General features: G+C 33.2%; 1 protein-coding gene across 1 annotated transcript; it reads right to left on the reverse strand.

Moving 5' to 3' along the window:
• Nucleotides 1-1,531: 1,531 nt before the first annotated feature.
• On the reverse strand, nucleotides 1,532-2,906 carry LOC110877484 (probable WRKY transcription factor 17). The gene is made up of 3 exons (XM_022125635.2): nucleotides 2,389-2,906; nucleotides 2,084-2,212; nucleotides 1,532-1,912 (listed from the first exon to the last, which is right to left on the reverse strand). The coding sequence occupies exons 1-3, from the start codon at nucleotides 2,853-2,855 to the stop codon at nucleotides 1,747-1,749; spliced, it is 762 nt and encodes a 253-aa protein (XP_021981327.1). The 5' UTR covers nucleotides 2,856-2,906; the 3' UTR covers nucleotides 1,532-1,746.
• Between the last annotated feature and the right edge of the window lie 13,400 nt (nucleotides 2,907-16,306).

The raw sequence follows: 16,306 nt of genomic DNA on the forward strand, positions 1-16,306 counted from the left end.
TAGTGAGATGAATAAGAGATGGTGTTGAGTTGGAGTAGAGAGGTAGACATTTTGTTCTTCTAAAAAAAACAAGAAAATACATACATGTGAGTATATGTGAGTATGATTAAAAGAGAGAAATTAATGTTTTTATGTAGTGTGTGAAAAGAGAGAAACAATTTGATTGGTGGGGTCAGTGACATGCGGCAAAAAAAAAAAAAAACATCTTCCAAAAACACGCTTATTGCTCATGCTCTTAGTCCATGTGTGGTGGTCAAGTCTCATAAAAGGGGTTATGTGACAAGTGGCAAAATATGTAAGAGAAAAAGGTTATATAACTTGAGTATTTAGTGGAAATGGGGTTATATAACATGTATGTATATATGTGTGTGTGTGAGAAATTATAGATATATATATGTATATATATGTGTGTGTGTGAGAGAAATAAAAACAATAACCCCTTTCTTCCCGTTATAGATATCACGGTTAACCATATAACCCCTCATAACGTGTGGCGGGGGGGGGGGGGGTTCCGGGGCATCATAGCCCAATATGGCGCTATATAACCCCACCAGTTTCTAAGTATTTCATTTCATTAAGGTGCTGTTTGTTTATTCAGAGATAAAACGTCTGCAGTCTGCGGACCACATATGCAGACATCTGCAGTTGAAGAGGTGGATCAAATCTCTGCAATCTGCAAGAAGAAGACTGTTTGTTTTTTAACTTCTGCAAGCTGTTTAGTTCAAAAACATGTTCTTGTCGGTTGTCATCAAAGTTTAACACCATTCTTCATGTATACAGTTCAAAAACATGAACAAAATTACCATTCTTAGTTCTTACTATCATTCATGCTAATTAATGGTATACCTTAAACACAATTATCAAATGCAGAACATTGCGAACCTTAAACAAATAACATGCTAATTTTGTAACATTATCATAAGTCAATCACAGAACCTTAAACTAATAACAGAACATTGCGATTGGACTTCAAAACATCATTAAAAACACAAAATTAAAGACTTCAGAACATTGCGAGTGGACTTCATATAGCAATAACCCAAAATCCACAAAATTAAAGACTTCAGAACATCATCAAATGCGACTGAGTGGAGAAGAAGAATTGACTTACGAGAGCAAAATTGTGGAGAGATGTGAGTTTTGAGAACTGTCGAGAGCCGATTGAGTGGAGAAGAAGCCTGTGGGGGTCGATGGTGGCAGAGAAGAAGGATGTGGGGTCGACGGTGGCAGAGAAGCGACGATGGCGGAGAAGAAGGATGTGGGGGTCAGTTGTGGAGAAGAAGCAAGCTAGGGTTTTTTGAGATGTGTTTTGAAAGAGTAGGAAGAGGTTTGAAAAAGGTATGAAGATGTGAGGCCAGGTCTGTTTGAGAAAGAGGTTTTTTAATGAAATCACTTCGAAAAAACAACAGGCTGCAGACTCAAATATCTGTGCATGATCTGAACAAGCAGACATAAGAGGTTCTGAAATGCTTTAAAAAAAAGCATCCCTAAGTATATTTTGTATTTATAATTGCCATTCAAAAAAAGAGTCTATATGAAATATAATTACTCCCGACAAAATCGTATTCTATATTAACACTTACACCCTTAAACTTTCTCGAATGTACAAATTCCACCCTCAAACTAAAGTCAAAACAAGAAACGTCATTTTCCTTTCCTAATTCCTACTACACTGTTTGTTTGTTTATTGACCATAGAAAATTGTGCAAAGTCATTGTGGACCACCATGTGTTCCCTCACTTTGACTCAACAACCAACCAGGCCGGTCAAACCTGTGGGTACCGGCGTCGGAGCTCGCCGGTGATTGTGTTCTCCGTCGTAAGTTACCAAAAGCATCTTAGCATCATCTGCCGCTAACTCCACACGCTTCCTCGCCCGACATCCTTTTCCACTACTACACTTGTAATACACTCTGCACATATCAAACCCAAACCCAAATCAGAATCAAAATCAAAATTGAAATTTAATGGATTCTACATTTGATAAGGGTATCTAATAATTATTGTAAGGTAACTTAATAGTACATTTTGTATCAGAGCCTTTATTTTGATTTATTTTAATAGAAGAAATTGTACTCAATTACCTTGGATAGGATGATCCGTCAATCTTTTTCTCGCCATATTTCTTCCACGAGTAATCATCTGCCGGTATGCTTGTAACCTTAGATCCGATAATCGGTACTCTTCTTATATCCCGTTTTGATCCGATTTTCCTGATAAAACAAATGAGAAGGAAAATATTAATTTATGAACACGGAGCGTAAGATAGAAAAATCAAATGGTTATATGCTAACGTACGCCTTTGCCCACGTTTAATTTACATACACCAGGCGTAAGATAAACAAAACAAAAGGTTATTCACTAAAGTACGCCGTGAGCGTGTACACACCTTCTTTTACAGCAATGATGACAACCGCTTCCAGATCTGTGTACGTCAGCAACCGGACGGTCAGCAATACATCTTTTCCGGTGAGTCGCCGGCAACGGCGGCTTCCGCGATGAAAACACCGGCGCCGGAGCTACAATACCTAAGGAAGAAACATGTTTTCCGTTCGAAACAGTTATCTCTAATAATCCAGATGACGTCATCATATCCGAAGAAGAACTCGTTGACCGTGAAGACGACGACGACGTCGTTTCGGTAACAGATATGTTTGAATCTACTTGTTTCTTTTCCGATTGTGATGAAGTTGAAGGTTCGTTAGAATCCGGTTGTTGTGTAGACGGTGCACGGCGGAACCGTGCGTGACCGGTACGCTTTAACGTAGATATTGTTTTGTTGTAAGATGTTGATGAAAGGTGAAACATGTGGTTTAGATGATCTACTGGTTGTACTCCTACGTAATCAACTGCCATTGATGGTGAAGAAAATTGTTGTATCCAAAGCTGAGATGGGATAGAGAGAAAAAGATTGTGGGAATTGAAGGTGGAGAGGGGGTTTATATAGGTGTAAATGGGAAAGTGGAGTCAATGAAATGAGATGTTGATCGGACGGTGGAGATTGATTTTGACTATTTTTTGGTGAAAAGTCAAACAAGAACCAAATAGTTGTGGAATAACAAAAAAAAAAAAAAAAAATGAAAAATAAGAAATTATAATAAGTTAAATATTTATTCATCAAGTGTGTACGTAGCTGTAAAGCATGCGTTTTCAGAAGTCAAAAGGAAATAGAATATTTGTTATGTCAAATATAAAAACAAAATAGTGGCCACTGGCCAGTTCATAAAATGGTTTTGAGATGTATCGACATTTTAATTGCTTTTTTTTATTATTGATTATTTATTTATGTTTATGTGCATGTGATGGGGATGAGCGTGGATTAATTTGATTTACTCGGTTAAGATTAGATGTTAGGATTAGGAAATCATGAATGGCAAATATGTTTCTTATACATTAGTTGGTGTATATTAATTATTTGATGTATGTTTTATAGTTCTTTTTTAGTAAATTGCGTGTTCTGTCTTTTATGTTTGAACAAAATTACAGGCATTGTTTTTTAACTGTGGAAATTATAGTGGATAATCTTTATGTTCGAACAAAGAGGGGGTTGGGCCGTGGTTGTTCGGGAAATTAAATTTTGCGCTTTTTAATTGGGTGAAGAAAATGACGAAATTGCCGACACGTGCTCTGAGCTTAACTTAAAATTTTAATTGTGTTAGGGCAAAAGGACACCGTCCGTAGAAATGTTAAAACATAAAGGACGTCAAGTGTAGTTTCCGTAGTTAAAGGACAACTTCTGCAATTTAGTTAAGACATAAAGGATGAAAAGTGCAATTTACTCCTTTTTTTTCTAAAATAATATTATTTTACATTTATAAACCACTTGTATTTATAAGAATTTGAATTCACAACTATTACACCTATAAATCACGTAATCTTGTATTGGTAAGAATCTAAATTCCCATCCCTTTTTACCATAGAATAAATACCATATCACCTATTGTTTTTGAGCAAGTTATCTGGTCAAATAGAATAAAATATCATTACTTAATGTATTCTTAATTGACCAACTTTAGTGATGTTTTTAATGTAACTTAACGAATTGTATTAAACTTTTATGGTAAAAAAATTGAATAATTTGTATATGATCAAGTCAAGCTATGCACATACAGAACTATAAATTTTACCTAGTAAAATGTTCATCCCTCTAAACAAAAAAATGTAATGAGTTTATGTGGCGTCTTTCTCCTTAATATTTAACATATTATTAAGAAAACAAGAGTTAAAAATATATTTTTAAACGGCAAATGTTACTCCTTTAATTATTTTCACTTGATCAGGTTTGAACCCGAGACCTTTTTTTAAAAGTCATATGCCTCTATTAAGTGGTTTATCTCACATTGACAGTTAAAAATATATGATAAAAAATATTTTCATGAAAATTATTATGTTTTTGGCTCATCAAAAATTGTCCTTCTAACTCGATTTTTATTAAAATTATGATTGTTTATTATACTAATAATATAGCCTAAATGTATATAAAAATAGAGTGATGCAGATTGTGAATTGCATTTTGACAACAAAATGTAATGAGTGACATTCATTAGGTTCTCCCACTCAACCTCTTGATATTTATCTATGTCAAGTTTTATATTTTCAACCAATTGGGGTATACATGTAACACTATCAACACAACTCTTTCTCGAATTCAATTTTGAACCATCAAGTAGTTGTGTAGACGAAATACATTAGCCTTTATCGGAATCAAAACAAAATGAAATAACATGACAACATCATATCATCTTTAAGACTAGTGGGTATGGAGAGCCTCATCCTCAAGGGGATGGGCCGCCACGTCACCGCCACGTAGGAAGGGCTTGAAGGGGATGAACCTAGGGGCCGGGGGATGAACCCCTTTATATATATGTATGTATGTATAGCTGTGTGTGTGAGGAGAGAGGAAAGAGGCCCGTGAATATCGGCTGTGGGCAAACGATTTTGACGGGGCTAGGGCGGCGACGGGGCTGGGGGGTGGATCTGTTGGGGCGGCGGCGGGAGGACGGGCCGGGGGACGAGCCCCATACCCACTAGTCTAAAGAGTAAGCAATAACCACTTACCTTTCATATTAGAGTTAACAAAGCTACTTATGCTCACTTCCCAAAAATTTTGATTCTTTAACCAAAGTCATTAATTTATCTGTCTTAACGAGTCCAACATTTATCAAGCAAACATGGATATAAAACTTTTTTCCAATAAAACTAAACTTAGCGCCTCAAGTTTTCCCGTTAGTGCCATCTCTCCATAGATGCACAAGAAGCTCCAACACCATCTATAGTCATTAAAGTATAATAAAAAAAATTAATTACATTGTTCCTATAATTTAACCCAGGTAACATCTTTTAGATCTAACGTTTAAAAGTTGCAAGGCTTGTGGTTTCACTTTTGTATTAAGTTTGGAGTTTAAGACTCAAACTTAACAAACAATTAACAAAAATTCACCTTAGACTCAAATATGTTACAAAATCAAAATTGCAAGCCACAAACTTGCAATTTTGAAATGTTAGACCTCAAATATGTTACTTGGTTTGGAAGCCATAAGGACTACATGTGCAATTTACTCTAATAATAATAGTAGTAGTTGTATTTTTTTTTTTTTTTTTTTTTTTTTGTAAAGGTGTATTAAGTGTAACTTTAAAAATGAGGGGTACAAAGAAAAAAGGGTAAAAGAGTAGCGGTAAAACCCTCTCTCATAAGCACTTAAAAAAACTCATCATATATTAGTTTTCTTAACACATTCGGTTAAAAAAATCACATTGCATCTTGATCTTTTGTTTAAACATACAAATCAAACACATCTTACACACAAGACAAGAGTTTTAACTAATACATTTCAAAAGTAAAATAGTGTTTTAATTAATACAACCCAAAATAGACTCACATATAATACAAACAAATAAAAGTTACAAGTCAACAAAATCTAAAGAAGATCTTCGTATACTCTTTTAAATACGATGTCAACGACTATACAAACAATTTCATATGTTTATATTGAACACGTTATCAAGTTATCATCCATCAGAATTTAAAAACTATTATTGACTTTTATTTATTTGAACACGTTATCAAGTATATTATTTTTTTTAGTTGTGGTGGCTGATGGTGGCAATTCGTGGTGACAGGTGGTGGCTAATGGTGAATAGTGGTTGATGGTAGTGATGGGGAACCGATGAGAGAGAGAGAGTGGGGTGTATATTGTAGTATATTATTATTTTTTTTTAATTTTGTTTTGTTTTATCTATTAAAATGTTTATTAATGCAATTAGTTAAGTTTTTTTTATTATTTCGTTATTTTCACGATTATTATTTAATAAAATACGTTTTATATATACGAATAAATATGTATTTTCATTAAGCATTTATTTTTTATAAACGTCGTTTTTAAAATCATTTGTTTTTAACCTTTTTTAAACCGTATATTGTTTTTAAAATTATTCCTTTTTAGAGCGTTTGTTTATTAAAATCGTTCTTTTTAAAGTTGTTTGTCTTTTAAAGTTTTTTTAAACAATTCATTTAACATCGTTCTTTTTAAAATCATTTTTTTTTCTAACTTTTTAAACAATTTGTTTTTTTTAAGTTGTGGATTTTTAAATGCGTTTCTTTTTAAACCGTTTTTGAAACCGTTCATTTTTGAAACTTTGTATTCAGTTTACTTATATCCGTTAAGAAAAATGAACTTCAGAAAATGAATGATTTCAAAAATTGAAGGAATTTAAAAAAAAATCGATTTTAAACAAACAAGTGGTTTAAAAACAAAGATTAAAAAAATTCGTTTATAAAAAAGTAAAACCTTAAAAAAAATAAGTTAACAAGTGTCAGGTTTTAAAAATCACACGAATTTAATAAACCAAAGGTTAAAAAAATAACGAATTTTGAATAAACAAACGGTCCAAAGAAATGGAAGATTTGAAAAAAAATAAACCACTAAAAAAAAGTTTGAAAATGAACGATCTTTTGCAAACTTTTTATTAGAATGTTTCATCTTTTTTCAAATATTTCATTTCTTTTGCTTTTTATACACGTCGTTTTGTAAAATAAAAAAAAACGAACGACTTAAAAAAGTGAGCTATTTCAAAATGTTTAAAAAACAAATGCTTTAAAAAAATGGTACGAAATGAAGTGTTTAAAAAAAACTTTAAAAGACAAACGACTTTATAAAGAACGGTTTTAAGAAAACCAAACGGTTTAAAAGGAAAAAGTTTTTAAAAAGATATTTATAAAAACAAATGGTTAATTAAAATACATATTTATTTGTATATTTAAAATGTATTTTGTTAAATAATAATCGTGAAAATAACGAAATAATAAAAAAACTTCAGTAATTGTATTAATAATCTCTTAAATATTAAAAGAACTTTATAATTATCAAAAACAGCCTCTAAGGTATATAATTACCTATTTATCCTTACACTTAAATGCAAAAAGTAACAAAGTTAGTGTTAGGGGCCAAAACCGTAATAAAATGCAACCTCAGGGTTTGATATGTTAAAATATTCTTTTTTGGAGTGAAAGAGTTAAACTGACTAAACCACATAGACCAAAATAGTAATTTTCTATTAAATTTATATATAAGTTTGAATGCGGGAATAACTTTAAAATGCAGGGGTACAAAGAAAAATGAGTAATGGTAAGAACTGGCTCTCATAGTTAATTGAAAATGCTCATGTTTTATTAGTTTTCTAAACGTATTCGTTTAAAAATTACATTGTATCCCGCTCATGTTTTATTAGTTTTCTAAACGCATTCGTTTAAAAATTACCTTGCATCCCGCTTTTATTGATCTTTTATTCATAAACGTACAAATCAAACACATCTCAGAATATAAAAGTTTTAACTAATACATTTCAAAAGTAAAATAGTGTTTTTATAGTGTTTTAATTAATACATGCCAAAATCGACTCACATAATGCAAATAAATAAAAGTTATAAGTCAACAAAATCTAAAGAAGATCTTCGAATACTCTTTTAATTACATGTCAACGAGCTATACAAACAATTTCATATATTTATGTTGAACAAGTTATCAAGTTATCAGCCATCAGAAGAATTTAAAACTAGTGCTGACTTTTATTTTTTTTTTAAATGTCAACAATATACCTAGAGCATGCCAACTAACCCTTTGAATGCCACTCTTAAGGAACAGAAATATAATGTCAACAAGTTTACTTTTTCAAAAATTGAGTTGAATGGTTAATTACATGATTTTGACCATTAAAACAGATGGATGTAGTTGTTCATAGCTTATACGTGGTACAATATAAAATAGACCAAACGTAATAATGCTAAGTCAAAGGGAAGTTTCTAATTGGTACAAGGGTAAAGATCAAATAGGAAGTTAATTTTCGCTAGAAAGGATAGGAAGCCATAGGATTATGACATGTGGCAAATTTTAAAATAAAGAGAAAGGGTATATTAGTCAATCCAACTCCTTCTTCTTCCTTTTTCAAAACCCAGTAAATTCAAAAACCCACCATTTTCAAAACCCACCATCTTCAACTATTTCTTCACTTTCTATCTCAATAATCACTACATTATAGTGCGATTTTCATCACCAATCAATGATTCAGAACCCGATCAACGTGTTCTTCAGCTTTTTTTGAAGAAAACCTAGTTTAATTTCATAAAAAAAATCTCGTTTTTCCGGTGATTTTGGAGATAATCACTCGATTCGTTCGATTCGAGCGTTGATAAGTGTTTCTATCATTCAAATTCCGTCAATTGATGAAGAAATCAGCTTCAATCCATGTAAGAAATTCTTTAATTTCATTTTCATGATCTGGGTTTTTGATTTAGTCATTGCGTTTTACGATCTTTGCGGGGGTCCGGGGGCGGCAGCCCCCGGTAGCGGGGTCCCAGGGGCGGCAGCCCCTGGCGGGGTCCAAGGGGCAGAGCCCCTGGCTCATTTCGAAGACAGTAATTCCTAGACAATTCAGACAGTTCACAGTGACAGACAGTTTTATGTGTCCATTGCGTTTTAGAAATAAGAGAGTTTTATGTGGTTTCTGGCTATTGCGTTTTAGAAAAAAACACATTTTTAAGTGTTTTTAGTCATTGCGTTTTAGGTAAAACATATTTTTTAGGTGTTTTCAGTCCATTGCGTTTTAGAATGAGTCATTTTAAGTGTTTTCTGGCCATTGCGTTTTACATATAAGACATTTCTTTGTGTTTTTGGTGCATTGCGTTTTAGGTAAAACACTTTTTATGTGTTTTCAGTCCATTGCGTTTTAGAAAACAGACATTTTAAGTGTATTCTGGCCATTGCGTTTTACAAATAAGTCATTTCTTTTGTGTTTTTGGTGCATTGCGTTTTAGGTAAAACACTTTTTTATGTGTTTTCTGGCCATTGCGTTTTACAAATAAGACATTTCTATGTGTTTTCTGGCCATTGCGTTTTACAAATAAGTCATTTCTTTGTGTTTTTGGTGCATTGCGTTTTAGAAAAATGTCATTTTTTAGGTTTTTTTTCATTGCGTTTTACGTGGTTTTTCTATTGCGTTTTACGCAACTGGGTTAATTTTTTTTTTTTAAAATATAGCAATAGTATACTCGTTTTAAAGATAAAAAAACGCTCGTTTTTTTGGTGCAATTTTTATAAAAAAATAATGTCGTATGAAAGAGTTATTAACGTTTAAAAAATGGGGGGGGGGGGAATTGGAGGAGAGAGAAACTATTGGCTTGGATTGATTAGAATGCCCTTGAACAAACTCATGCGTCTCTTTTCTTCTTTTCAATTTTCCTGATTTAATCTTAACCCTTGATTAACTTAATGGATGGTCAAGATCACTTCCTATCCTTCCTAGCCAAATAAACTTCCTATTGTATCTCATCCATTGATACAATATAAAATAGACCAAACGTAATAGATCTTGTTCCTTTAAAAAAAAAAAAAAAAAAAAAGAAAGAAAGTGGAGATTTTGTCAATGTTACATGTTTGAAACATCATTTCTTTTGATGTGGTTTATTCTTTTATATATCATTTTCTTTTCATTTCTAATTCATAAACCAAATACACATTTAGAACAATGTTATTAAATCTAAATTGGTTGGTTAGACTGGGAACCATACCGTTTTGACTTTTGAGGTACAATTCATATGGGTTAGACGGCTAACGAGCGGAACCGATTTTTTTCTTTTACTTTGCATTTGGATTGACAAACTACGGATCGCTCAAACCGGATCCGGTAGACTAGGGCATGTCGAACCAAACTTGGTGCAAGAAAATATTTGTTGAGGTAGAAATAAAAGAAAGAGTTAAATGCCATTCTAGTCTCTGTGGTTTGGGCCATTTTGCCAGTTTAGCCCAAAGGTTTCATTTTTAACCTGTGGGTCCAAAAAGGTTTCACAGTTGCCATTTTAATCCACTTGGTTAACTTCATCCATTTTTCCTGTTAACGAGAAGGCCAATTCGGTCATTTTGTATGTAATCCTGTTAACTAAAAGGGCAATTCAGCCATATAAAATGACCGAATTGGACTTCTTGTTAACAGAAAAAATGGATGAAGTTAACCCAATGGACTAAAATGGCAACTGTGAAACCTTTTTGGACCCACATGTTAAAAATGAAACATTTGGACTAAACTGACAAAATAGCCCAAACCACAGAAACTAAAATGGCATTTAACTCTAAAAGAAACTTCATACTCTGTATAACGGAGGAGAAGAGAACATATTATAAAAAAAAATCATGAAACAATTTTACTTTGAGCTACGTGAAACAAGATGGATCAGGTGGTGAGGTGGTGAGTCCGGTCCAATATGCTTTTGTTAAAGGCAAACAAATTTTTGATGGGGCATTGATTATGAATGAAGTTGTGGAGTGATATAAAAAGAAACATAAAATTGATTTTGAAAAGGCGTATGATTCTTTAAGTTGGGATTATTTATTACATATTATCGAGGCGGTGGGCTTTAATGAAAGTTAGATAAAGTGGATTTTGGCTTGTTTAAAATCAGCTATATCGTATGTGTTGGTTAATGGTAGCCCTACGAAGGATTTCGAGTTGGAAAGGGGTTTAAGAGAAAGAGATCCTTTATTCCCTTTCTTTTTCAGTTTAGCGACGGAAGGTCTTCATGTTTTGTTTGAAGGTATTATTGGATTAGGCTTGTTCACTCCAACTATAGTGGGAAAGAAGAAAGTCACTTTGTCTCATCTTTTTTTTTTTATGCGGATGATGTTATATTCATGGGCGAATGGTCACAAAACAACATCCGTGTACACTGGTATGCTAAATTCGTTTTTCCTTGCATCAGGCCTCAAGTTGAAACTTCACAAATCCAATTTATATGGGGTAGGGGTGAATTTTAAATGAAGTCTCATATTTCGCTTCTATTACTAGATGTAATCCGGGAAGGATATCCTTTATTTATTTGGGTCTTCCAGTTGGGGCTAATATGTGAAGGATCAAAAGTTGGGGTCCTATTGTCGAGAAATTCTACAAAAGACTATCCAATTGGCAGATTAATATGTTATAAATATGAGGGAGGTACACCCTTTTGAAGTCTGATTTAGGATCGTTGAGGAATTATTATTCCTCTTTGTTCCTTTTATCGAGTGGTGTTTCTGATATTTTGGAATTAATTCGGGATCAGAAGGGGTAAGGAAACTTGCTTGGATTAAGTGGGATTTAATTCTTACTGATAAACAAAAAAGGGGTTTGGATGTAGGAAATTTAACAAGTTTTAACAAGGATTTGTTACAAAAATGAAGATAGCCCTTCGTTAATAGAGGCAACGATTTATGGGTTCATATTATAAAAGTTATTCATGGTGATAAAGCGTGGGTGATTGATGGGACGAGAATTGATTCTTCTTTAGATGCGTGCAGTCGTATTTATAAAGTTCAGTAGTGAGTTGAATGTTAAAGGGATAGTTCCATGGTCATCAGTAAGGAAAAACGTGGGAAATGGGGGAAGTAATGTCTTTTAGGAAAGAGTGTGGTTGGTTAACGAACCGTTGTGTGTTAGATTTCCTAGATCGGCTCAAACTCAATAGGACTACTCGATTAGTTCTAGGCGTCAGGATGAGGGGTGAAATTGGTCTTGGCGTCTGCCAGTTAGGGGAGGTCAAGAGACGAAACAATTGTATACTCTGATGTAACTTTTACTTGATGTGCACTTAAAGGAAGGAGAAGACAAGTGGGTTTGGGATTTTGATGGGAAAAATTCAATCCCGATTAAAAGCATACGTAGGCTTAATAATAATATGTCTTTACCAAATGGGAATATGGAGACCAGGTGGAAAAATAATTTCTCTATTACGGTAATTATTATGGGTTGGAGGGTTTTGCTTAATCGGCTACCTAACAAAGTAAATTTGGTCGGTCGTGGTATTTACATTCCAATTGTGCTTTGCCGGTTTATAATTTGATGGAGGAGACACTGGATCATTTATTTGGTGGTTGCGACGTTGCTACTTTAGTGTGGAATTTGGTGTTTAGCTGGCTTAATATCTCGGTTGCTCCTTCTTGCAAGCCGATGGAGATTATTGCGTGGATGGATTCTTTAGGTCTGTCTAAGCAGAGGGGTACATGGCATTATTCTTACTTCATGGTGGGTGATATGGAAGTTTCGGAATGATATAGTGTTTGAGAGCAAGGATAAGTGAAAAGGAAGAATCTTTGATTTTATTCGTAGTTATTCTTTTATGTGGATAGTGAATATAAACAGAAAAAGTAATGTTAGTTGGCCAGAGTGATTACAAAACCCGCTTCTTTTTGTGTAATGTTTGTCTTTTACTAGCTTCTAGGCTTCTAGTTAGCCGTTATAAAAGCTTGCAGTTCGAAAAAAATAATAATTGTGAGTCATAGTTTGAATTATTATAATCCAATTTTTAAAAGGTATCTATATATAGGGTAGGGATATGGTAAAAAGTGTCTAAAATGTAAGAAGGGTAAGAAGTGTTTTAAACCATTGGATATTTGATCTAATGGTTGAGATCAATAGGGTATAAAATGTAAATTGTGTTTTAATTAGAAGGACCTTATATAAAAATTGAAGGGCAATAGTGACTTTTCCAACGTTTCAAATATGGTAACCGTTTCAAAACCCCCATCAACTTCCTAAAGATCAGCGAATTATATGGTAACCGTCATCAGTCTCCAAAAAATCAACGAATTTCTTCATACTTTATCATAAATAGATCTATAATCAGATTCATGGCGTGGTGTTTTAAAACAACTGGATAAATTGACTATGATTCAGGTCATGGTGTTTTATCTGGAGACATTGTTCATGTCGTGGTGTTTTAAACGCTTATGATTCAAGTCATGGTGTTTTATCTGGAGACATTGTTCATGGCGTAGTGTTTTATCAATAGAAAACATTCCCAGATTTTAAAACACCATGACTATGATTCAAGTCATGGTGTTTTATTTGGAGACATTGTTCATGGCGTGGTGTTTTAAAACATCTATGATTCAAGTCATGGTGTTTTATTAGGAGACATTGTTCATGGCGTGGTGTTTTATCAATACAAAAACATTCCCAGATTTTAAAACACCATGACTATGATTCAAGTCATGGTGTTTTATCTGGAGACATTGTTCATGGCGTGGTGTTTTAAAACATCTATGATTCAAGTCATGGTGTTTTATTAGGAGACATTGTTCATGGCGTGGTGTTTTATCAATAAAAAAACATTCCCAGATTTTAAAACACCATGACTATGATTCAAGTCATGGTGTTTTATCTGTAGACATTGTTCATGGTGTGGTGTTTTAAACATCTATGATTCAAGTCATGGTGTTTTATATGGAGACATTGTATAATCAGATTCATGGCGTGGTGTTTTAAAATAACTGGATAAATTGACTATGATTCAAGTCATGGTGTTTTATCTAGAATCCAGAAAACATTGTATTGTGATTACATCCATGGTGTTTTAACATGTGGACAATCAATACAAAACATTCCCAGATTTTAAAACACCATGACTATGATTCAAGTCACGATCAGAAATGAGGATGACGAAGATGAAAGACGATGACGGTGAATGATTTGTGGAGACGAAAGAAATTGGTGACGGTGGTCGGAGATGCAGGTGTTCAAATCGGAGAAGATGACGTGAACTGTGATGATGATGACGGAAGGTTAACAAGATGGTCGGAGAAGATGATCTGAATCGGAGATGGATATGAAACGATCAATCCCTAAAAATTCTCATGGCTAGTTTTTTTTTTCAGTTATATTGTAAATCAATTAAATGACAAAAATGTACAATTACTAATCTACCCTTTTGAATTAATTAAGAGGAGGGACACTTGTCATTCCAATATTATTTCTTACACTTCTTACAAAAGATTGACTTTTTACAGGATCCTTTACCTCTCTCTCTCTCTCTCTCTCTCTATATATATATATATATATATATATATATATATAGGGTAGGGTTCATGCGAGAACCACCCTTATTGCGAGAACCGCGAGAACCAATCTGAACATGGGGTAATTTTGTAAATACTAAACAACTTTAAAAATATTGGACTTCAAGCAAATTAAATTACACTTAATACAAACTTTCATGTCCACTCTCTCTAACCTCTGATTAGATCCAGATCTCTCAACATTTTCTCAACCTTCAACCTGAATCTCTCAACAATTCTCAAAAGTTCGTCCCTGAATCTCTCAACAATACTCAACAGTTCATCGATTACATCATTGTCTCGAATACATCATCACTTCACCATCATCAGTTCGGGATATTGAAGCACCTGGATTGAGATTTTATCTCAGATCTGAGATTTTACCAGCAGATAGTCGTATAATATATATTATGAACTTAATCATCGATCGTACATTCTTCATCCATTCATAATTAGGGCAACGTGATTATAAGCATTGTGGATTTTTAATCCGTTCGTAATTAGGGCAACGTGATTATAAGAATAGATGATTCAATGAGTGTGTCATAGTGAAGTTGAGCAAATAAAGTTAATAATATCATTCAAGTGCATAGTGAATTTGAGCAGATTTGTTTAGGATACGTGTAGATGATTTTGTGTAATTAGAATATGCTGGTGGTGTTGTTTTAGGTAATGCACACGTGCATAGTGAACTTGGGCAGTTTTGTGTAAGATACGTGATTTTGTGTAATTAGGATATGATGGTGTTATTGTGATTTTGTGTAATTAGAATATGATGATGTTATCGTTTCATGTGATGCACATGTGCATAGCGAACATGAGCAGTTTTGTTTAATATACGTGTTTATGATTTTGTGTAATTAGATTCTGTTGATGTTGTTGTTTGAAGTGATGCATATGTGCATATTGAATTTGAGAACATAACATTGAGCTTTACATATGGATTGATTTTAAATATCATTATAAGAATATGTGATGCACATGTGCATATTGATTCACAAGTGCATAATGACAATGACATGTGACGCACATGTGCATATTAATACACAAAGTACATATAGATGCACAAATGCATATCGTTTACGGTGATGAAAAAAGGTGTTTAATGCACATACTAATTGAAATTGCATTTTGGTTATATTATGTTTCAATTATTACTGTAGGTAAAAAAATGGAAAAAAAGCGAAGAAAATAACATTTGTGTTGAGATAGAATGACGAAGGGGCAACAAAACTGCCAGATGATAAGGAAGGTGAATACAAAAGTGTTAAACGAAAAGCCAAAAAAGGTTGGTTATTAGTCGATGATGCAGTTGGTAGTATATGCACATGTGCATCCAATTGTTACTTTCATGTTGAACGATGTTGTTTGATGTCTTGTGCAGTTATTGCAGGAGAAAGAAATACAAGGAATAGGACAAATAAAAAGCACGATGTGATGGATGACAAGGGCGACGAGACGGTGGAAAACTTCCACCATTACCATTAATGAAAGAAAGTTGCATAGAACATGTTATATTGAAAATTATGGTTGTTTTTTGTATGGTGGTTTATATGTTAGTTATTTTTTTATTGATAATTTATATTTGTTTATTGGACGATGAGAACTATACGATCGTTAATTCAGTAATTTGATGTAATATGGTATAGTATATGTTGGAAATGCACATGTGCATAAGGTGAATTATTATGCATAGTGGTGATATATGATGTGTTTTCGGATGATTATAATCAGTTTACAATGTTTTCAAATGTTATATGGTGGTTAGTATAGTATATGTTAGAAATACATAAGTGTTTATTGTTGTGACATAAATGATTATGTTGCCAATTCACATGTGCATATTTATATATTATTATGCATAGTGGTAATGTATGATGGTGTTTGGTATAGGATATGTAGTTTACAATGTTGTATGGTGTATGGTATAGTATATGTTGGAAATGCACA

Source organism: Helianthus annuus, chromosome 9 (assembly GCF_002127325.2).
Source record: "Helianthus annuus cultivar XRQ/B chromosome 9, HanXRQr2.0-SUNRISE, whole genome shotgun sequence".
In the NCBI taxonomy this organism is placed as follows: Eukaryota; Viridiplantae; Streptophyta; class Magnoliopsida; order Asterales; family Asteraceae; genus Helianthus; species Helianthus annuus.